The sequence below is a fragment of the Canis aureus genome, chromosome 17, assembly GCF_053574225.1.
Source record: "Canis aureus isolate CA01 chromosome 17, VMU_Caureus_v.1.0, whole genome shotgun sequence".
Taxonomy (NCBI): domain Eukaryota; kingdom Metazoa; phylum Chordata; class Mammalia; order Carnivora; family Canidae; genus Canis; species Canis aureus.
This window is the reverse complement of record NC_135627.1, coordinates 61,008,905-61,032,171: the sequence shown is the minus strand read 5'-3', so window position 1 is coordinate 61,032,171 and position 23,267 is coordinate 61,008,905. Positions and strand designations below refer to the sequence as shown.

At 47.3% G+C, this 23,267-nt stretch overlaps 1 protein-coding gene across 2 annotated transcripts in view; it reads right to left on the bottom strand.

Moving 5' to 3' along the window:
- WDFY2 (WD repeat and FYVE domain containing 2) overlaps positions 1-22,159 on the bottom strand; it is a 169,316-nt gene extending 147,157 nt beyond the window's left edge. The window contains exon 1 of one of the 2 annotated variants that reach the window (XM_077855843.1): positions 21,979-22,159. Coding sequence is in view for 1 of the 2 variants with exons in the window: in XM_077855841.1 (XP_077711967.1) it covers positions 21,424-21,560 (137 nt within the window). In the remaining variant the exon portion in view is untranslated. Of the gene's footprint in view, positions 1-21,423; positions 21,646-21,978 lie in introns of those variants that run through there. The other variant, XM_077855841.1, reaches the window with a different exon arrangement.
- Between the last annotated feature and the right edge of the window lie 1,108 nt (positions 22,160-23,267).

The window sequence follows — 23,267 nt, the reverse complement described above, 5'->3', positions numbered from 1 at the left end:
GCCCCGCTGTACCCTCCTGTCTCACAGACACCGAGGCCGGATCTGCTTACAATTAATCATTCTCAAAGCACTCTGCTTCCCTCATTTCTGTGACGTGCCTTCCGCCTATGGCTGTGGGACGTTCTGACCCAACGGGCCTTTACGAAGTGCTCTCATATCTGTTATTTCATTTAATTCTTACCACAATCTTATTAAAAAGGTGGCATTATTCTCCCTGTTTTATGAATTAGGAAGCTGACCCTCAGAAAAATTAAGACGACGCGGGAGATGCATTATTTAAAGCTAGGCCCTAGGGGATCCCTGGGTGGCGCAGCAGTTTGGCGCCTGCCTTTGGCCCAGGGCGCAATCCTGGAGACCCGGGATCGAATCCCACGTCGGGCTTCCGGTGCATGGAGCCTGCTTCTCCCTCTGCCTGTGTCTCTGCCTCTCTCTCTCTCTGTAACTATCATAAATAAATAAAAATTTAAAAAATAAAAAATAAAAATAAAAAATAAAGCTAGGCCCTAGAAGTCCTTCTCTCATGCTCTTTCTACCGTTTCTACCAAGAACATTGCTTGACAACAGCCCAAAAACAATTCCAGAATTTAAAGTCTGGGCAAATTACATATATTACAATATTTAAAAAAACCAACATCTTTCAATATCTTGCTCAAAATGTCAGTGAGAAAAGGTGGCCAGGTTTGATCTGGTTGTTGTAAGTACAACATAGAAGCCATGAGTGTCCCTAGAGAAGGGCTTCCCGACCTTTTAGAGCACCCTGAGCAGCCATGCAAAGCTTCTCCCAGCAGAAGCACGTCGCCCAGGGCTGGGTTCCTCACTCACTGCACACCTATGACGGAGCCCCGCCAGGGGACTTAAGCTCCAGATACCCCACACATCAATATTAGGAGGAAACACACTGCAAGTTTAGGGAACACACAGGGCCCAAACACTTGCAAATTCTTCCAGCAGTTCAACATCTGGCACCTAAAGGAGCAGAGCAAAGGAATGCTTTCAGGCAGTTCTAAAAGGCTGTCAGGAATTGGCCAGCTTTCTAATGCTTCTATTTGCCAGATTAATTGATGGACTTCAGGGGGGTCCGGGGCCAAAGCACTCAGATACATTCATCCTCAAAGTCCCAGGCCTCCACTCATTACCTGAGAAACACAGGTCCCCAGATACAAGGATTTAGATGACAGCACTCAGGCCAATCTGGGAATCTGTTCCCAGAGGCAAAGGCAGGAAGGACAGAGTTGGGGGCAGGGGAAGGGTTGACATCAGTCTGACGACCAGATGCGAAGCTGAAAGCCTAAGAGCCATCTGGAACAGTGAGGCAACTCCAGGGAGGACAGTCTGCTGGAGACGGCTGCACAAGAAGAGATGAGGACCACCAACCTCGGGATGTTTTGTTGTAGGAGGAACGTAAGCCTGGACTTGGTAGGCTGACTGATAGAGGCCCCATGCAGCCTAAAAGGCCTTCCTCATTCAAACGCCCTGCTGTTCACCAATAAATGCACAGCCCTTTCTGACGGAGCTCCAAGTCATACCTATAATTTTGTTTTAGGTCAATACATCCTTTTTTTTTTAAATCCTGACTTGACTACACGATCGGTTAACATCCATCATCTTACACAGATACAAAAAAAAAAAAAAAAAAAAGGAATTCTCTTTTTCCATGGAAGAGAACTTAGGATTTCTTCTCATAACAACCTTCAAATATAGCACATGGCAGCGTTAGTCATTGTGTTGTACCTCATCACACCCCTAGGGCTTACCTGTCCTCTAACTGCAAGTTTGGACCTTTGGACCATCTTCCTCCAATTCTCCCTCTCCCTACAGCCTGCCTCTGATAACCACAAACTTGACCTCATTTTCTATGAGTTTGGTTATTTTTTTCTGGATTCCACATGTAAGTGAGATCATATTTCTGCCAACTTATTTCACTTAGACGATGCCTTCAAAGTCTATCCATGTTGTCGTGAACAGTAGATTTCCCTCTTTTTTATGGCTGAGTAATATTCTATTACACACAAACAACTTCCTCGTCTATTCATCCACTGGCAAACACTGGTTGGTTCCGTATCTTGGCTCCTGTAAATAACGTCGCAATGAACATGGAGCTGCAGATATCTCTTCAACAAAGTGGGGGTTTTTAAAAGATTTTTATTTATTTACTTGAAAGAGCACAAGCAAGGAGACTGGCAGGCAGAGGGAGGGGGAGAAGCGGGCTCCCCGCTGAGCAGAGCCAGAAGCAGGACTCGATCCCAAGACCCTGAGATCATGACCTGAGCCAAAGGCAGACGCCTCACCGACTGAGCCACCCTTGTCCCCCAACATAGTGTCTTTGTTTCCTTTGGATATGTTCCCAGAAGAGGAATGGCCGAATTATATGGCAGCTCTATTTTTAACTTTCCGAGGAACCTCCACAGTCTTCCACAGAGGCTGCTGCAGTTCACACTCCCACCCACAGCGCATCAGGGTTTCCTTTTCTCCACATCCTGGCCGGCACTCGTTACTTAGTCTTTTTTTTTTTTTTTTAAAGATGTATATATTTACTTATTTATGATAGACACAGAGAGAAAGAGAGAGAGAGAGAGAGGCAGAGACACAGACAGAGGGAGAAGCAGGCTCCCTGCAGGGAGCCCAACGCGGGACTCGATCCCGGGATCCGGGGTCACGCCGTGGGCTGAAGGCAGCGCTAAACCGCCGAGCCCCCCGGGCCGCCCTCAGTACAGTTCTGATTAGCGTTTCCCTGGTGATTAGCGATGTCGAGCAACTTCTCATCTATCTGTGAGCCATTCACGTATCTTCTTATGAAAAATGTCTTCTCAGGTCCTTTGTCCAAGTTTTTTCAAGTTTTTATTTAAACTCTAGGTAGGTAACATACAGTGTGATGTTGGTCTCAGGTGTAGTATCTGGTGATTCATCACTTACACATAAGTGCCCTCCCACTGGCCATCCCCCATTTAGCCCTACACACCTGCCCCCACAGCCTTATCTCTGCTACGTAGTTAAGAGTCTCTTACGGTTTGCCTCTTTTATTACTTCCCCACGTTCATCTGTTTTGTTTCTTAAATTCCACACGTGAGTAAAATCATATGGTATTTGTCTTTCTCTGACTGACTTATTTTACGTTAGCATAACATACTCTAGCTCCATCCACGTTGTTGCAAATGGCAAGATTTCACTCTTTTTGGTCCTTTGCCCAGTTTTTAATTGCGTGATCTATTTCACATCTACAATTCTGTGATACCAGCACTTGGAGCAGGTGAAGAAGGGTATCATACGGATGTGAAATGATGCCTACTCTCTTTCTACTTAATGTGTATCCTAATTTGTTAACCAGTTAGTTGATTTGCTAGCTTCTGAAAAACCAAATGTGATAAAAACAAAAACAAAAACAAATGTGCCTTCTGTGATAGGCACACGGAGGCTGGTCCTTCCACCCCTCCAGAGGCCGGAGAGGTGGAGGTGCACAGCGAGGCTGGACGGGAAGGCCGTGGAGTCCGACGACCCAGGGAGCACACCCTCACCCCGCCTCCTCCTGCCTGCATCTGTTCCCTAATCTTTCAAATGAGAGTAAAATGCTGGCTTCATAAACTCATCTCGAGGATTAAATAAGAAAAGGCACATAAAGGGCTTAACACCGTGCCTGGCACAGGGTATATACTCAATGAATGTCAACTGTCACTAACTACGATTAATATTCTTGAGGCTTCCAGCCTTCTTCCTGGAATGGAATACATACTGTGCCTGTATGCGCTTAATGTCATTTTTCAAATTTCAGTTTGTTAAAAATATAATGAAACATATATATAAGTACATCCATCAGGAAATGAAAAAAACCTTTTCTTTAGCCATGTATTTTGGAGTTTAGAAAATATGGTTACCATATGGGGTCTACTCACTAGTGCTAAAATTTGTCATATAATAATGCCTTTTGCTCAAAAAACATTCATAGTGAAATACCTACCCATTCTCCACCTTGTATTCACTACAAGAAAATAGTCAACGTGTCAAGTCAGCACGTGAAGCAATGAGGAGATGGTGCCAAGTACTCTAGGAGTAGATTTCAAAAAAAAAAAAAAAAACAAAACAAACCCAGAGTGACGAAGATCCTGAGGAAAGCAGCAGGCCACCCGAGGAACAGCAGAGCCAGCACCGCAGCCACATGGTCTCCCGTCCCTGCTCACCCGCATGGAACATTCAGAGCAGGTGCAGCCCAGGGGCCACGGGGTGACGTCAGAAGGAGAAGGCCGGTGAGCCAGGGAGACGGAGGGCGGACCCGGAGCAGTGCCACAACGGGAGAGCTCCCGGCCTTGGCCTGCCCCAGCCCCTAGCTCCTCCCAGCACCCAGACGCTTGGTGCTCAGAGGCTGCAGGAGGCTGCAGGGTAGGGGGCTGCAGGGTAGGGGGCTGCAGGAGGCTGCAGGGTGGGAGGCTGCAGGGTAGGAAGCTGGAGGGGAGGAGGGCTGTAGGGAACGGGGCCTTCCGCCTGGAAGTTCCAGGGCGGGCTCCTGTTCACTGCACCACAGAAGCCCACACGCGAGCTGTGCCATCACCTACCCCCAGACGACAACTGGCTCACAGATTCCTCCTCTCTGTGACCACATGGCACAAACCTCTACGCCTCCCACTGTGCCCACTGCATTCTAGGTTCTGAGCCAGAGGCCTTGAAAAACACAGAGCTGCGGATCCCAGAGCAGAAGATAAATAAATAGGAAGATAAATAATTGTAATGCATGTAAGGAGGTGTTTTAATAAATACATGAAGAGTGTGCTGAGGGACTGCAGTTATCAGGTGAGGAGAGGAGGCGAGGAGGCGGGGACCAGGCCAGCATTGTTAATCCCCAGAGTAGTTCTACAGGAGAAGTTTCCAGCTGTGAAAGCAGAAATGCCCAGAGGGCCTATCAGGGCACATATCAGACAGAGCACGTGCAAATCCTCTCAGTTTTCTTTTCACAAAATCATAAAACCCATTACGTGGGAAAGAGCTTAACTTTTCTCAGTATAGCCTGAGTTTCACATACACACATACTATCACCTTAAAAACAAGTTTAAATATTTTTTTTAATCATAACTACTAGTATCCAGCTATTTTTACCTGCTATTTTTCATTCAAATATTCAGAACTTCAGTTACGGTATGGATTAATTAGTACCCAAAGGAAATGAACTACCAAATCAGCAACCTTTATTTTTTTAACCTTAAGAAAACTTGGGTTTTTTATACTATGTTTAATTCTCAAATTGTGGCAATCCCTCAGCTAAAATACATTTCAAATAACTAAATGTTTCACCATTTTGTTGTTGTTGTTGTAAAGATTTTATTTATTCATGAGAGACACAGAGAGAGAGGCAGAGACACAGGCAGAGGGAGAAGTAGGCTCCCCGCAGGGAGCCCGACGTGGGATTCATCCGGGGACTCCAGGATCCTGCCCTGGGCTTAAGGCAGAGGCTCAGTCACTGAAGCCATCCAGAAGTCCCTATGTTTCACCATTCTGATCCCAATCTATGCAAATCCATCCAGGATTCGTCACCAGCTTTACCCTCACTTTTCTACATAATATGGGCATGGACTACTCAGCAAGAAAAGCAACAAAGAAACCAATTTTCAAGGTTAAAAGTTTTGAAAAGTAGAAATCAGCAGCACTGGGCCCTGAAAATACTGAATATGATAGCATACCAAAAGGACAAACTTAATACTGTGCTATATAAAAACTGTCCAATGCTTCAAGTTTTTTAAGTTCAAGTGCAGTCCTTCAGGCTCAAGAGTGGAATTTCCCAGTAATTATTTAGTGGTAAGATATCAACAAGGGCCTATGCCAAAATATTAAAATGTCAGTTATAATCAGAGATATAAAAGGACCATCCTGGTTCCATCCTAGTTCCAATGGACCACTGGAAGCAACTCAGAGTGATCTCAAGAAATAACCTATTGGGGGCACCTGGGTGGTTCAGTAGGTTAAGCATCGGACTCTTGACTTCAGCTTAGGTCATGATCTCAGGGTCATGAGATGGAGCCCCGGAGTCAGGCTCTGTGATAGTGTGGAGCCTCCTTGAGATTCTTTCTCCTTCTCCCTCTGCCCCTACCCACCCCTGTCTCTTTAAAATAATAATAATAATAATAATAATAATAATAATAATAATAATAATAAAAAGAAATTAACCTTTTGTTCACTTTTTTTTTAAAGATTTATTTATTTATTCATGAGAGAGAAAGGGGGGGCAGAGACACAGGCAGAGGGAGAAGTAGGCTCCCCACAGGGAACCCAATGCAGGACTTGATCCCAGATTCCAGAATCACGACCAGAGCCGAAGGCAGGCACCCAACCATTGAGCCACCCAAGCGTCCCCTTTTGTTTACTTATTAACAAATAACAACTTAAGAGTGTGTATGGATCTTCTGAGTTCAATACTGATCCTGATATATACGTCTAGATGTATGTAAACTTTAAAGATTCATTTAATAATTCTGTCATTAAAGCATAGAGTAGCATAGCAAGGTAGCAGGACACAAGGTTAATACACAAAAGTCCAATGCTTTATTATATATCAGCAACGAACAAGTGGAATCTTAAAAACACAGTGACATTTATACTAGTACTCCCAAAAATGAAATACTTAGATATAAATCTAGCAAAACATGTACAAGATCTATATGAGGAGAACTACAAAATTCTGATGAATGAATGAGATCAAAGAATAAATAAATGAAAAGATATTCCATGTTCATGGATAGGAAGACTCAATATTGTCAAGATGTCATCAGTTCTTCCTAATTTATGTGTATTTTCAATGTAATCCCAATGAAAATCCAAACAAATTGTTTTATGGATATTAGCAAATTCATTCTAAAGTTTGTAAGGAAAAGCAAAAGACCTAGAATAGCCAAAACAGCATTGAAAGACAAAAACAAAGTTAGAGGATTAATGCTACCAGACTTCAGGACTTACTATAAAGCTACAGTAATGAAGACACAGTGTGGTATGGGTGAAAGAACAGACAAAAAGATCAACGGAACGAAATAGAGAACCCCAGACCAGAAGCCCCATAAATATCATAGATGATCTTTGACAAAGGGTAAAGGCAATACAATGAGCAAAGACAGTCTCTTCAACAAATGGTGCTTATAAGACTGGCATCCACATGCGAAAGAATCAATCTAGAGAGACTTTATAGCCTTTACAAAAATTAAATGGATCACAGACCTAAATATAAAATGCAAAACTATAAAACTCTGTTCTGACAGTCCGGAGCCCACGGATGGTAGCGCCCCGAATGCCTGCGGCACACACATCACTCACCGTGAGCTCCACAGACACTTCCCCCGCTATAGCCCCTACTTATGGCTGGGTCACCTCTTGGGTTCTCATTACAACTGTAAAACACATTTCAGCAAGAAACCATTAGGGAACTTTGAGGAACAAGATTCATTACTCAGACTGTGGGTGGTACATAGCACTCCAGAGGGCCACAGAGGGCGGTCGCAGGTAGGGAACGAGTGAGAGAAGGGACCCAAGGTTCTGCCTTCAGTCACTACGGTCCAAAGGTGGTGTCTAGGGTTTCATGAGTTCACTCTTTATGAGCTAAGTTAAAACATGAGAGCAGAATCAGGGCACAGAAAGAGAGAAGTGGGATCTCTCAAGCGGTCACTTATCTGGGTTACCTGGGGCTTTCTGAAAGAAGGACCTTCATGCGTGGGAATGGCCTAGTTCCTTATCTGGTTGTCTAACGAGCAGTTGTGTCAGACAACCGGCAACATGTTTACTCAAGATGGACGCCTTTGGAAAGGAACGCCTCCAGTCAAAATGTCAGGAACTTACACTACAAACTCCTAAAAGATGAAATTAAAAAAAAAAAAATCAGATGACCTTGGATACGGTGATCATCTTGTTAGGTACAAGGCCAAAGACATGATCCATGATAGAGATAATTGATCAGCTGTACTTCTTTAAACCTAAAATTTCTACTCAGTGAAAGACAATATCAAGAGAATTAGAAGATAAGCCACAGACTGGGAGAAAATATTTACAAAAGACACATCAAAAAGGACTATTATCCAAAATAGAAAAGAACTCTTAAAACTCAACAATAAGAGAACAAAGCATCCGATAAAAAAAAAAAAAAAACAGGCCAAAGACCATGACACCTCACCAAAGAGCAACAGAAAGTCAATAAACATGAAAAGATACCCCACCTCATGTTATCAGGGAAATGCAAATGAAAATAATGCGCTATCACTACAAGCCTATCAGAATGGCCAACATCCAGGACACTAACACCACCAAATGCTGGTAAGGATTTGTGGAGCGCTAGGTACTCTCATCTACTGCCGGAGGGAACGCAAAATGGTACAGCCACCCTGGAAGACAGTTTCTCACAAAACTAAACATGCTTGTGTGTGTCAGCACCAACTGCACTCCCTGGTATTCACCCAAAGAGGCTGAAAACATGTCCACACAAAAACCTGCACAGGGATGTTTACAGCAGCTGTACTGATAATTGGCAAAGCCTGGAAGCAACCAAGTGGTCCCTTAGAAGGTGGATGGATAAGCTGTGCTGCCTCTAGACGATGGACTATTATCAGTGCTAAGGAATGAGCCATCAAGACACGAAAAGACACGGAGGAAACTTAGACACGTATTACTAAATGAAAGAAGTCAATCTGGAAAAAGCACAACTATGGGCTTGGGGGTAGGAGGGAGACAAGGCCAACAGGCAAGCACAGAGTATATTCAGGGCAGTGAAAATACTCTGCTTGGTATTGTAATGACGGATACGTCATCATCATACAGTTGTCCACAGACTATACAACACAAAGAGAGAATCCTAGGTAAACTATGGACTCTGGATGATAGTGATGTGTCAATATAGGTTCATCCTGGTAACAAGAAAATCAATCTCTAACATATCAGACAGCTAGTATTTTCCAAGGGCCAGAAATGCCAGCGAGCACTAAAACAGATTATTGTAATTCCGCCGGCATGGAAAGCCTCTCTTCTACTGAAGGTAACTGACTCCAGAAAAATATTAACCCAGATCTACAAAATAACAGGTAACAATGTAAATTTTAGAAGTTTTTTACACTAGAATTTAAAAGTATTACATCTATCTACTTTAAAAATGAAAATAAAGAAAACACAAAACTCTCTAAATTCAAAAAAGTATACATCTGGGGCACTTGGGTGGCTCCTTTGGTTAAGTGACTAACTCTTGGATTCGGCTCAGATCATGATCTCAGGGTAGTGAGATAGAGTCCCAGGTCAGGTTCCCCGTTGGGATTCTCTCCCTCTCTCTCTTTCTTACTCTCTCTCCCCGCCCTCCTCCCCATCCCTTTCTCTGCTTACCCATATGCACGCGCACTCTCCCTCTCTCAAATAAAAATAAATCTTTTTTAAAAAAGTATACGTTCACATTTTCTATTTATGGCCACAGTCCTTAACATCTGTATAGGGCCTGCCAGTATATGAAATGTTTTCACATACATTATGCAAAACAATAAAAAATCAATTTCAGAAGAGGATCAAAGAGTGCCCCAGAACTAGTGTCATGATGTTGAGCCCTCTTTCCAGAAGCACTGGCATCTAAGGAAAGAGTTGGGAGAAAACTAGAGGGAAAGAAGGATTGACTGAAAGAGAAGGGACAAGGAAAAGTTGGAGGGACAAGACAGTTATTGAAGAATTAGAAAAGCAGCCTGAATGAAGGCACGCAGAACCCTAAGACTTCAGAGCACTGCATCGCTGAACCCTCAGAATAATCCCACAGGGCAAGTATTCTTTTAATTCCTGTTTATAGCTGCGAAGGTCATCACACCACTGGCAGTGGCAGCACTAAGGGTCAAATCCAACTTTCCCTGACTTGAGCCCCAGGCCCAACATTGCCACAAAGCCTCCAGAGAGGGGGTAGGGAGGGATAAATGCCCTGCCTAATTTACCAATATCTGCCTTTATTTTATATATTTACCGTGTATAACATCAGGATCCCTTATAAAATCTGTCTTAATATTTAGCATACATGCTTTCTCCTTCCATCCCCACCTAATTTTTTAAAAATATGGGCTTTCTGGATATCTTCCCATTTCTTCTACTTCTTCTTCCAAATACCCAAAAACCTCAAACTGCTGGCTTCACAAAAGGGAAGCACTGCCTTTTAGATTTAGAGGAAGATAGAAAGCTGCATCTCATACGCAGTTTCCTCACATGGGCGTCCCGCTCATGGCCTTGCCCAGACGACCTTAGCAGAAGTGGGCAGAGCAAGGAGCCCGTAGAGGGGAAATAGAGGGGAATTCGAGGCTTGGCACAGCTACAACTCCCCAGTGTGTCAAGAGAAGACAGCAATCTGGACTTTTATGTGAAATCCAGATTTTTAAACTTGGCTATCAATTCAAACTTCCAGAAACATTGCATAGGATCAACATCCGCCTGAGGGTGAACTCAACCCATCAGTTGTGGGCTTCTAATGACCAGGCTTCCAACTGAGAACAGCTCAGTTAGACTTACATCCCTACCTCAATTGTTCCCCATGGAATACATGGAAGCTGCAGCCCTTAACCTCCAAGAGACCCGTGGGGACAATGGACACACCATTTCAGGACATTGACAAACGGACAGAGTAAGCAGCCTATGAAGGAGCACGCAGCCAGCAGCCACATGTATCTCCTGACTACTGGCTTTCGGGGCGCAAGTTTGGGAAGTGGCAATAAAAAAAAAAATCAGAGTAACATTACCCTTCCATATCTAGAAAAGAGAAACAAGGGCTCAGAACTATATGAACGCACACAAACACATATTCAATAGCCCTGCCTTTGTGTATCCAGGGTGACTTAAAATAGTCAAGCCTTAATGGAACCATAGCAACGGGAAAATTCTCCCTACTTAGAGGCATGGTGGTATCATAAAAAACACAACTCTCCTTTATTCCGCACCATCTAAGCTCCCAGTACAAAGCCAAGTGCTGCAGGAATGTCAGCTCATGTAAACCTCCCAAAAACTCCAGGAGGACTCATTATGCCCAACGTACAGATGTGGATACTGAAACTCTGAAATCCAAGACGTCTGGGATGTCTTGGGAAAGAGCCAAGCATCTGGAGCCCAGTGATGCCGTCTTATTCGCTCACCGACCAGTCCCAGAGACGTACTACCTACCGCAGACACATCACAGGAAGCCGTCAAGAACAACTCATTAGCTACAGTAACTCCAAGTGTAGAACTAGTATCAAAAGAAGCCCATAGTAGGCCCTGTTGATGATGATAACTTAATTTTGTGATAAAGGTAGTTTCACAAAGATATACAAAAGGAAGTAGAAGGACCATTCAATAAATGATGTTGAAATAATCAATAGCAAATTTCAGAAAAATCCTTTACATTCCTCAATTTATACCATCCAACGAAATACATTCCAAACAAGTCAAGAAGTTACTTTTTCACCAAATTATGTAATCAGGATAAACACAAAAGACGCATATGCAATGACTCCCTGGGTTAAGAAAAGTACTTCCCAAGATTAGAATGATAGAAGGAAGTTCACTAAAACAGAGGACAGATGGTTCAATTAAAAGGAAATGTCTTCTGTGTAAAAAACACAGAGAGGGTAAGGCAACTACCTGGATAAACAACAGACTCAGGCTAAGGTCCACACCCGTCTGTGGAGGACGCCCATGAGAGCCGTGCAGAGGAGCCAGGAGCCATCAGGGGAGAAACGGACAAAGGGCAGGAGCAGACAATTCACAAAATGAAAAATAACAAGTAAACAAGTAAAATACAAAATATTCAGGGGGCCCCTCGGGGGCTCAGTCGGTTGGGCATCAGACTTGGCTCGGATCATGATCTCAGGGTCATGGGATCAAGCCCCATGTCAGGCTCTGTGCTCAGTACAGAGTCGGCTTGAGATTCTCTCTCCCTCTCCCTCCCAGTCTGCTCCTCCCTCACTGTCTGTCTCTCTCTCTGTAAAATAATAAATATATAAAATATTTAAAAATTTTTTTTCCACCAACCAAAACATATAAACACCAAGGAAGCAAGGCCCAAGAAACCAGTGGGGATGATGGACACACTGTTTCAGGATAACACAGCCCACGGAAAGAGGAAAAAGCCTGTAAAGGGGAACGCGGTGGCCAGCAAGCACACACGTCTCTCCACCCCCGGCCGTCAGGTGGCATGTCTGGGAGGTGGCTGTTTGCAGAGCAAAGTGACGGAGTAATCCCACTCTCACAGAAAAGACTATCAAGTAAGTTATCAGGAATTTTAAAATGAGAATATCCATAGCTGATCAGTAGTGGCAAAACTAATATTCTAATATTGCAAATTAATATTATAAAGTGGCACAAACATTTTGGAAGGCACTATGGTTACCTTCTAATTTCTTCTAAAGAAATAATCCAAAAATCTGGGAGAAGAAACAGCTGTCTGCCTAACACTTTTCATCCTAACGGATTATCAGTACCCTGAGAGCAGGGTGCCTTGCTCACGAAGGGCCAAGCACATACAGTATAAGCGTCACTTAAATATGAGGGCAAACCGAAGGAAAAGAAAAAGATACAACCATTTAAAACGATGGCTAAGGACTAGGTGGATGGTGGCATGATTTTAAGTGGGGGCAAAAATAATAAAAGTATGTGATTACAGCCATATTTTTGAAAGCTGCATTAGCAAAACTTCTAGAAGTAAATACATATAAAACATTAGCAGTCACGGTGCTATGAGGTTTGTGAGTGATTATTTTTTATTATGGTTATATTACCTTTATTTAAAATGTAAACAGACTCCAGAGGAATTATTATAGTTATTTAAAATACAAATTAATCCTCAGAAATTGAGGAAAAGATAAAAGATATAACAGCAAGGGTGACCATCTGGCTTAGTCCGCAGAGTGTCAACTCTTTACTGGGGAGAGACCCAGAGAGAGAGGTGGAGACCCAGGCAGGGGGGAAGCAGGCTCCGTGTGGGACCTGACGGGGACTCGATCTGGGACCCGGGGGCACGGCGTGAGCCCGAGGCAGACACTCAGCCACAGAGACCCCTGGGCTCCCTGAGGATGCAACTCTTGATCTCGGGGTTGTGAGTTCGAGCCCCACGTTGGGTTTAGAGGTCACTTAAAATAAAAAGTTTAAGAACGTAACAACAAATGGAAAAAGCGTCGAATCCCCAAGTAGCTTCACATTAAAGGTGAGAAGCTAAGGAGAGCAACTGAGCAGGAAGGTGCAGGGCAGGGAGGCGGGGAGCTGAGCTCTGGCGTCTGGACGAGGATGTGTCCTGGGTCCTGGGCTCCGGGCTGCCAACAGGTGAGTGTGGCCAGGAAGCTGGGCGCTGTGGGCCCTGCCGGGGGGCCTCCTGCAACCAGGTGGGCGCTGGCCTGGGGGGGGGCAGGGGCAGTTAGACATCTACTGCCAGGGGCCTGGGGGGCAGTTGGACACCTACTGCCAGCAGGGTGGGACGTGGGGGGCAGTTAGCTCCATCCAGCAACCAGGGGGCGGTTAGACACCTCCTGCCCATGGTGGGGGGGGGGGGTTGTTAGACTCCTCCCGGCAGCTTCCGGAGAACAAAGGCCTCCTCTCACGGGGACCAACCTCGGGCACCCCCCGTGCCTGCAGCAAGGTCGGGTGCGCTGGTTCGCGGGGTCCCGTGAACGGTCACGGGCGGGTCCACGGCGGAGGCCACAGGTCACACGGAGGCCCGCGCCGGCCGGGTCTGTACACGCGTGTGCGGGACTGCGGGTCTGCGCTGCCCATGACCGTGCTGCAGACCCCGGGGCAGTCCGCAGCCGGGCCGCTCAGCCGTCAGCCACCGGACCCCGGGCCCACCCACCGGACCCCAGGCCCACCCACCAGACCCTGGGCCCACCCAGCAGCGGGAGCCTGCAGGCCCCAGGTGGCGGGGCGGCGCCTGACCCTTCAGGGGGGACACGGCCGCCCTCCCCGGCCTGCAGACACTCACCCCGCCCCGCCGTCCAGGCACCCCGGACTGACAGTGGGTGAGCGCCCCGTGGCCCTGGCTGCAGGGAGAACCGAGGAAGGCCCGGCCCCGGCAGCCCGGCTCAGGTTCCCAGGCCCAGCCCTCCCGCAGAGCCCCGGAGGCCGGGGCACAGAGCGGCACAGAGCAGCCCACCCTGCCAGCACCTGGCAGGGGATCTCTTTTCTTCTTTGGTCTCATTTGCTAGTTTCTTACACCCCTGAATTCATTTTTCATTATTTTTTTTTTAATAGGCTCCATGCCCAGAGTGGAGCTTGAACTCACGACCCTGAGATCAAGACCTGAGCTGAGATCAAGTCAGAGGCTTGGGACACCTGGGTGGTTCAGGGATTGAGCGTCTGCCTCGGGCTCAGGCCGTGACCCCGGGGTCCTGGGATCAAGTCCCACATCAGAGGGAGCCTGCTTCTCCCTCTGCCTGTGTCTCTGCCTCTCTCTGTGTCTCTCAGAAATAAATAAACAAAATCTTTAAAAAAGGAAATAAAAGAGACACTTAACCAACTGAGCCACCCAAGAGCGCCTCAATTTTTACTAATGACTAAATGCAATGTTTGGATGATTTACTAATGACTAAATGCAGTGTTTGGATGAGGAGGCCCACTACCCTTAAAAAAAAAAAAAAAAAAAAGTAATGAGACTGCTTAAAGTTGCAGGAGCAGTTATTTTTTCTGTGTTAAGAAACTTTTTAAGTTAATTGTGGCATCTCCTTCAAGATCTATTGAAATAAAAATAAACAAGTTTTATCTCCTTTTGAATTCCTTCTATTCTGATTCTGTAGAGAAGAAAAGCTTGGCTTGATGGCCACTTTGTTTTCAGGTAAGTATATGTCGTATACAATCTAAGTTATTGTTACAGATACCAACTGATCACCACTTGAAATAATCTTAAATCGCAATTTATTGATTTCTAAATGACACTGTTTTAATTTCCCCAAAACTGTTAACTTTTTAATGACCTCAAGATGATTCTCAACGACAAATAGAAAATGTTTCTCTCTCAAAGCCAAATTCAACGTGAAAACACAGACAGGGAAAGATGCTCTACAAGGAAAAGCAGTATTTCCTTTTTAACAAGTTTGATTTGGTTTGCTTGGAAAAGATCAGCTCTCTAAAGCCTTGTCTAGCTACTAACATCCTATGATTTTTACCTATTTTTCTTTTTCAAAGTTTGGTTAACACATGAGGTCTAAGATTACTGGCCAGGATTTCACAATCCAAGAATCAATCATTTTCGGAGGGTCAGAATTTTCCATTGTCCTGCGATATCCAGGTGAATGTGCCCTGATTAAGATCTTCGAGGTCCTGGACAGAATCTGGTTTAAGTGCATACATTAAGTGGAAAATTCAGAACTATCAGGAGCTCTGGGGTCACTGGGAGCTAAGCCTCCTCCAGTAAGCCTCCTTAAACAAGCTTTCCCTTAGTGATCCTTTCTTAAAAAGTCAATCTGTATTCTGACCTTTAGAGACATAGAGGTAGCCTGTTTCCGGACAGATTTGCTGGCATAAAGACTGCCTCATGCTCTGAGTTCAGCTTAAAGGTCTAATTTTCAACCATCACATGGGGTAAATTCCCATTTTGGGACCTTGAAACCAGCAATTATTACCACCAAGCAATGAGTCTCAAGTGCAGAGCTAAAAGTTTATTAATTTTATGCCATTAAGTAGAGACCGGACACGCACAAATTCTTTTAGATGGCTTCTAATTCTGTCCACTTTACCAACCTCATATCATCACTCTTAAGAATTCAACTTTCAGAACTATGCTTGCACTGTGGGAAACCTCTGATTTGCATTTTCAAGCATATTTTTTGGATGCAAGTGTTATGAATTACGTGGTGCATAAAAACTACCAGGAACTCAGCTGAATTGAGCCAAGGTCTAAGTATTAGTGAAACAATGGTCTCTTTTTTTTTTTTTTTTAAGATTTTATTTATTTATTCATGAAAGACACAGAGAGAGAGAGACTGAAGCAGAGGGAGAAACAGGCCCCATGTAGAAAGCCCCACCCGGGACAGGATCCAGGGACTGGATCCCGGGACTCTAGGACCACGCCCTGGGCAGAAGGCAGGCGCCAAACCACTCAGCCACCCCGGGATCCCGAAACAATGGTTTCAAACAGAGAACTGAGATACTGCAATTTCACAATAAGAACCAATGGTGAATCCACCAACAGCATGAGGATTTATAAAACAAAATGAAATTTTAACATATCTGCTCAAGAAATAGTCAAGTAGTCATGACCACTTAGAACCAAGTGGTTTAGAATTTTGAAAGAAAGAAAGAAAGAAAGAAAGAAAGAAAGAAAGAAAGAAAGAAAGAAAGAAAGAAAGAGAAAGAAAGAAAGAAAGAAAGAGAAAGAAAGAAAGAAAGAAAGAAAGAAAGAAAGAAAGAAAGAAAGAAAGAAAGAAAGAAAAAGGAAAAGGAAAAGACCAGCCTTAGAGATTAAAAACAAAAACAGAACCCCACCCCTTCGCCCTCCCAGCCCCAACCCCAGCCGGCCCGCCGTCCTGGCTGAGCAAGCTGCTGGTTTCGGTCACTCAGTCCAAAGGTCTTTGCTTTATCTCCGCAATCACCACCTCAGGCCCTTTTCATTCCAAACCCTTGGCTGATCCACCGCTCTACTCCTTCCAAGAACAAGTACACCGCCTGGTGCTAGGCACCAGGGACCAGATCCCTTCATCTTGAGATAAAAATCTGACTCTTTTACCTTGGGGGGGGGGGGGGGCTGTCTGCCCCAGGGGATTACAGGGAACACTGCTAATAGCCCGATGCATAAACTGGCCCTGAATAAAATGAGAATATAAGGTAGCTGCTCCCCTACACTCCCTTCCCCATTACCCTCATCCCCAACAGTGCCCTCCCACCCACCCCCAACACCCACGACCATAGCCTTGGATCTTTTTACCCAGAAAAGAATTGCAAATTCTTGTGCCCAGAATTTTTGGAAAGTTTCACTCGCCGCGGTCACTCCTCTGGAGACACTTTTCCAGATTTCTCAAATCACTCAGAGCTGAGTTCCGAATTCAAGCTGACTGGCTCCTGAATCTATACTCTTAACCAGTCCATTCTAGGGCTTCTCGGTGAATGAGTTTTCTTTTCCCTGCCTCCACCTACAAAGCTTTCTTTAACCCTCCCCTTTTCACATGAACTCCTACTCATCCTGCAAGACCCATCTGTAGGAGCGCTGCTTTTCCCTAAGCGCCGTGAGCTGAGATTCTTCAGGAACCCCAGAGAATGCTGTTTGCACCTGTCTTCAGTGCATCTCCTTACACTGAGATAAAAACAGACCCCCGTTACCCACTGCAAAGGTACAGACTCCTAGTAAAAGAACGACTTCCTCTAGCGGCCCAATAGTAACTACCTAGAGTCCCCAAAACCGTCTGCATGAATGCCCAGATTGTTGATTTGTGTTCAAACAGGACACAAAGAACACATAAACCTAAACATGGGGTTGAGTCCCACCTGGAGAGAGGTCTCTCCTGGCCTTCGTCACGCAGAAGGGGTAGCCCCGATCAAGGGTCCCCGGGAAGCTAGACTAGATATCAGTGTTAACCCAAATCTGGCTGAGATGTCTGTACAAAGGTCCTAAGCACCAAATGGCTTCCACTCAGAAAAGACAGTCCAGAAGGCGGCAGGGACACGAGGGACCCACAGTACCAAAGGGGGTGTGCCCCCCCCCCCCCCCCGACAGAAGCCAGCTCTGTGGGAAGCAAAGACAGACCCGGAAATGGAAATGGGGAGTTCTGAGAACAAGTTCTGTCATTTGACAGCACCAGGAATCTAACCTCTCCCCTCAGACTGTGTTTCTATTTCTTAGGGCCCCTCACAGGTCCTTCCCCCAAATCCAGGAAAGCTCCAAGCTGTCCTAACTGTGCTAAGATGAAATGAGGGGGAGGCTTTTTACTGACTCTTTGGCCTGAAGTTTAGAATATTATCAACCCACTACCGACAGCAGCAGTAGGATGAAAATGGTAATCCAAGTGAAAGAATCCTCAGAAAGAAGAGAAAATGTAAGGGGCAGTAAGGTCTGTGGAATCCGGCCACATCCCTATCCCAAAATCTCTTCCCTATCCCCAAATCCTCTTTTCTTTGTTTTTTAAAAATTGTATGTATTTATTCATGAGAGACACAGAGACCCAGGCAGAGGGAGGAGCAGGCTCCCTTTGGGGACCCCGGGATTACGCCCTGAGCCGAGGGCAGACACTCAAACCCTGAGCCATCCAGGGCCCCACCCCCCAAATTCTCTTTTCAATACTAAATCTCAGAGGTTGTGGTTTCGTCTTACTATCTTCTAAAACTTCTCCCTCACCACATTGTATCTTAAAAGGGTCTTGCCATTTCACCAATGTGGTACGCACAAGTGCTCAGAACACAACAGAAACTTAAATGTGTGTTGGTGAAATGAATGAAGCAATGCATGGACTTTCTAAGTTTTAAGACATCCTGAAGACCACCCAGTCCAGTCCTCCTCCCACAAGTGCACGTCTGTCCACACACGGCTTTAATAGGTTGTCATAAAAGCCAATCAACAAATACCAACTAAATGCCTACGATAGTTAAGATGCTGTGCTTTTAGGAACAACAACAGAAATATATGGGTCACTGATACAACAAATGTTTGGGGGGCCCCCATGTGTCAGACACTTTGCTACAGGCCCTAAAGATGCTACAAGGAGTACGCCACATGTAGCACCTTAGGGAAATTATGGAGAGGATGAATGGACCATAAGTAACTATAATACTACTTAAAATAGAAAATGTTAAGGGTTTTCAAAGGTTAGATAAAGGCTACCTGGAGTCAGAGGTCAAAAAGGGAAACCAGGTTCCAAAGAATTTCCGGGACACTGCCATTTGGGATAGGACATTCTTTGTGATTTAACCTTAGAGTTCAGGAATGAAAACTATTAGTTTCTAGCTGAAGTGGTTAATGGAAATGGCTTTGTAGGTTTTGATGAAAATCAATATTCTATCTTCATATCTTTAGCATTATGTCAAATGGAATCGACAGTGATTCTGAAAAGAATACAGATCAATTCTCTTTTAATGGAAACCATCACCAAAACTACTCTAAATAACAAAGTTATTGTCACCTGTGAGTATGGAAACACAGATTTGTCAATCTGAGTACTGATAAAATCTATGTAAAGAATAATTCTTGTCTTACGGGTGGGCCTTATTTAACAGTAATTTGATAATTCCTATTATTTACATCATAAACTAGAAAAGTGAAAATCTGGCTACTATATAGCTACACATCACATTTCTTTTGTCCTATAAACAAATGAAATTTATCTTCCAGTTTCTTTCAGACACCTGGGACACCTGGGTGGCTCAGTGGTTTAGCACTGCCTTCAGCCCAGGGCGTGACCCTGGGGTCCTGATATCAAGTTCTGCATTCGGGCTCCCTGCATGGAGCCTGCTTCTCCCTCTGCCTGTGTCTCTGCCACTCTCTGTCTCTGTGTCTCTCATGAATAAATAAATAAAATATTTTTTTAAAAAGACATGCTACTTCTGCTTTTCCAAACACCTTGAAATGCATCTCACTAAAGCTGTTTCCTTCTAGGGAAACACACTAAAATGGGAATCAGGAGACTCGAGCCAGGCCTGGCTTCACCACCTGCTACCTGAATTTGGGCAGGTAAATTCTCTGGCCTAAATTTTCGAATCCATAAAATGAAGCCATTAGAGCAAATACCCGCTAAGATCCCTCTGAACTCTAAAAAGAAAACAAAAAAAAAAAAAAAAAAAAAGAGAGAAATCCTAAAAACTTACCTCTACTCTCAAACTATCAACAAAAGCAAAAAATTTCAAAACTAATGTTAAAGGACCTTAAGTTTAACTACCTTTCTCCTTCTTTTACTTGAGTCAACAAACTTATTTATGAATTTCCTACAGCAGGTAGGTTAAGCGGTTTCCTACAGTTATAGACGGGGAAACTGACACCAATATATCCCTTTAGAAACAATTCTGTAACAAAACATTTCTAGGTTCAGAAGCAATCCCCTAAATGGAATTTTGCCTCTATCAAAAAATTAAACACTCATAAACTTCTTTGAGAATTTCAAAAGGTTTTTAATCCATGTTCTCCATTTCTGCAACATATTTTTTCTGTTCGTTGTTGGGGGGGAGGGAGCATTGGCCTATGTTTACAATTTTACAATTTTCCCTACTGGATTTAGGAAATGAATCCAGCACCTTCTGGCCATTTGTAGGGAGTAGGATGCAGACAAGCACATGTGCCTGATATACTCATCCCAGTGGCACTGAAGAACCTATCATATGAATACACCTAGCAGGCAAATTTTTTCGATGTAGGTATGTATGTATGCAAAGTGCATACACTGGGGAAATGACTATAAGGACAGAAACGAACACGTTACTGCTTTCCCCCTGCCTGCAAGTGTACCAGTCACAGAGAAAAAATCTCTCTAGCTCAGCATAAAGAACTGACATTAAGGGATCCCTGGGTGGCGCAGAGGTTTGGCGCCTGCCTTTGGCCCAGGGCGCGATCCTGGAGACCCGGGATCGAATCCCACGTCGGGCTCCCGGTGCATGGAGCCTGCTTCTGTCTCTGCCTATGTCTCTGCCTCTCTCTCTCTCTGTGACTATCATAAATTAAAAAAAAAGTCTTTAAAAAAAAAAAAAACTGACATTAAGAAAACCTACCTCCTGTTTTAAGTAAAAGCCCCAAGTCCTATACCTCGACGCTGCTGCATTTTTCAGAACGTTAGTGGGTACCACTGAAACAACAGTTCCAGATAAACGCCGTGAGCACTATATTCAAGCATCAGTCCCGTGGAAATCTGCTGTCATCAGCTTAATTTCTGCATATTAAATGAATTCCGTTAAAGCGCAAATGCTACTACTGGCTGAAAAACAAAGGGAACGTAGGAAAGGCAGAACAACCCGCTTCACTTCTGCAAATTAAGTAAAATTAAGCAAAAAAAAAAAAGAAAGGAAGCGAGCAAAGGGAAGGAACTCCGAGCTGTCTGCAGCAGTGGTCCCTCGCAAGTTCTGGTGCTTCCCCTCCAAGAGACCGGAGGAGGAGAGCAAAGAAGACAAGGCGCCTCTCCTTCCGGGAGTCACACTCCGCACAGCTTGCAGTATTCGCCGAATTCGCTGTGAGATGCGCAGGGGAGCGGGGGGCGGGGGGCGGTGGGGTCCGCGCGGGGGGCGGCGCGGGCCTGCGCGGGCGGCAACCGGGGCACCGCGGCGCTCCGGGCGCGAGCAGCCTCCGGCGCGCACCTGCAGGGGCCCCCCGCCCCCCGCCCCCCGCAGGGCCGCCCCGGGTCCAGGGCCCCGCTCCGGGCTCCGCGCTCCGCGCTCCGGGCTCCGGGCTCCGCGCTCCGGGCTCCGCGCTCCGGGCCCCGCTCCCCCGCCCCGCCCCGCCCCGCCCCGCCCCGCCGCAGGCCCGGCCCGCACGCAGACCCCGGGGCCGCCGGGCCGTCGAGCCTCCCCGCGTGCAGGGCGGCGGCGCACCTGTCCTCCGACACGCTGATGACGCCCTCCTCCTTGGGCACGAGCACCGCCATGTTCACCACCTCCTGGGACCCCTCGACCCGCTGCAGCAGGATGGGCTTGCGGGTCAGCGGCTGCGGCTGCACCTCCGCCGCCATCGGGGGACGCGGCGCTCCGCGGGGCCGGGCCGGGGCGACGGGGCGGGCACGGGCGGAGACGGCGACTCGGGCTGACGGGGGCCGCGCCCCGGGACCGACTCCGCGCCCCCGGCTCGGGGCACCGAGACCGCCGCGACCCGGCTGCGAGCCGGCGCCACCGCCGGCGGGGGGCGGGGCCGGGGGCGGGGCCTGCGGGAGGGGCGGGGCCGGGAGGGGCGGGGCCTGCCGCGGGGGCGGCCGCCGGTGGGCGCGAGGGCGGCTGCTCTTCCGGAAGAGCGGTGGGGGAGGAGCGGAAACCCGGGGCAGGAGGCGGGGCGGGGCGGGGGGGCCCCACGCGCGTGCGCCGGCCCGCTAGCCCCGCCCCCCGCGGCCCCGTCGCCGTCAGGCCCGCCCCCGGGACGCATGCGCTGTCCGTTACCTGCGGGCTCCGCGACTCGTCACCTTCCACGTCAGGGGCTCAGTCCCCGCCCTTTTGCTGTCCCGGGAGCGCGCGGCAAACACCCCCGGGAACGCGCTTGCCACGTGCCCCGCCCCCTCCGGAGTCCCCGCCAAGGGGGCGGACGCGGGGCGGGGAGAGCGCGCCAGGGCGAGGCCGGAAAGCAGCCGCCCTCAGGCAGGAAGGCGGAACGCGGTGGGACGTGACCGGGCATGCGCGCTGCTTAGCTGTCGCGAGCGGCCTCTAAGAGCCGCGGGCCGCGGCTGCGGGCACGGGCTGCTCCCAGCGTGCACCGGGGCCAGCCCGAGGGCTCCTGGGAGTTGTAGTTCTCCGGGGCCTCCTCGCCCTTCGCCTGGAACGACCTATCGCCCACCTGGCGGCCGGGCCGAGCCGGCAGGCGGTCCCTACCCGCTGGGCTCAGGCCGCTGCCTGCGACTGTGCAGCCCGGAGATGGAGACCGGAGAGAATCCCTCGCGCAGGCGTCTTCGAGGGCGTTGAGACGCCGTCTGCGCTGTGATCCGTGCGGTTTCCTTCAATGACCTTAGCGGTGCGGGGTCACTGTGGCTCCCCGGGGCCCGCGCCCCCGACCTGCCGCGGCTCCCATCCCGGGTCCAGCCTTTGCAGCTTGCTGCAGGGACAAGGGGGAGCGTTACCGAGGTCACTGCGGAGTGCTGGGTGCCTGGCGCCAGGGCTCCTTGCACGATGACCCTCCCCGACCTGTGGGACCAGGCTCTGGGGGTCCCAACAGCCCCGCCAGGGCCGGGCCTCCTGGAAGCGCGTGTCCAGAGGCAGCATGCTGCAAAGCACCTGTCTCGCTACCGCGGCCCATCTCTGCGGAAGTTCTGCGAGGCGCTTGAAAGGGAGACCAGTGTTTCCCGGTTTGGGGACCTGGAACGAGGCATTCCACTTCTCCGAGCCTCAGGTTCCGCATCCCTTAAGTGGAAAATAGTAATACCTACCATGGGTGTCACGTGAGACCTACAAAAGAGATTTTAAGTGTCTTCATGCACAATAGATGCTGTAGGATTCGAGCGATTGGGACATGGACATATTGGGGGGGGGAGTCATTATTCAGCTACCACTGTGTGGAATCAGGTACTATTCTTAGGCTCCTGACTCTCCTCCTATCCACTGCTGACCTCCAAACCCCTTTATGTACTGCTGCTCCACTCCGTCACTTACCTGTTCAGTAGGTGTTCCGAACATCCCGGAAGAGATCTGTAAATCCACTGCATCAGTCACACGGTGGTTTAGAACTCAGTTCCTAAGCG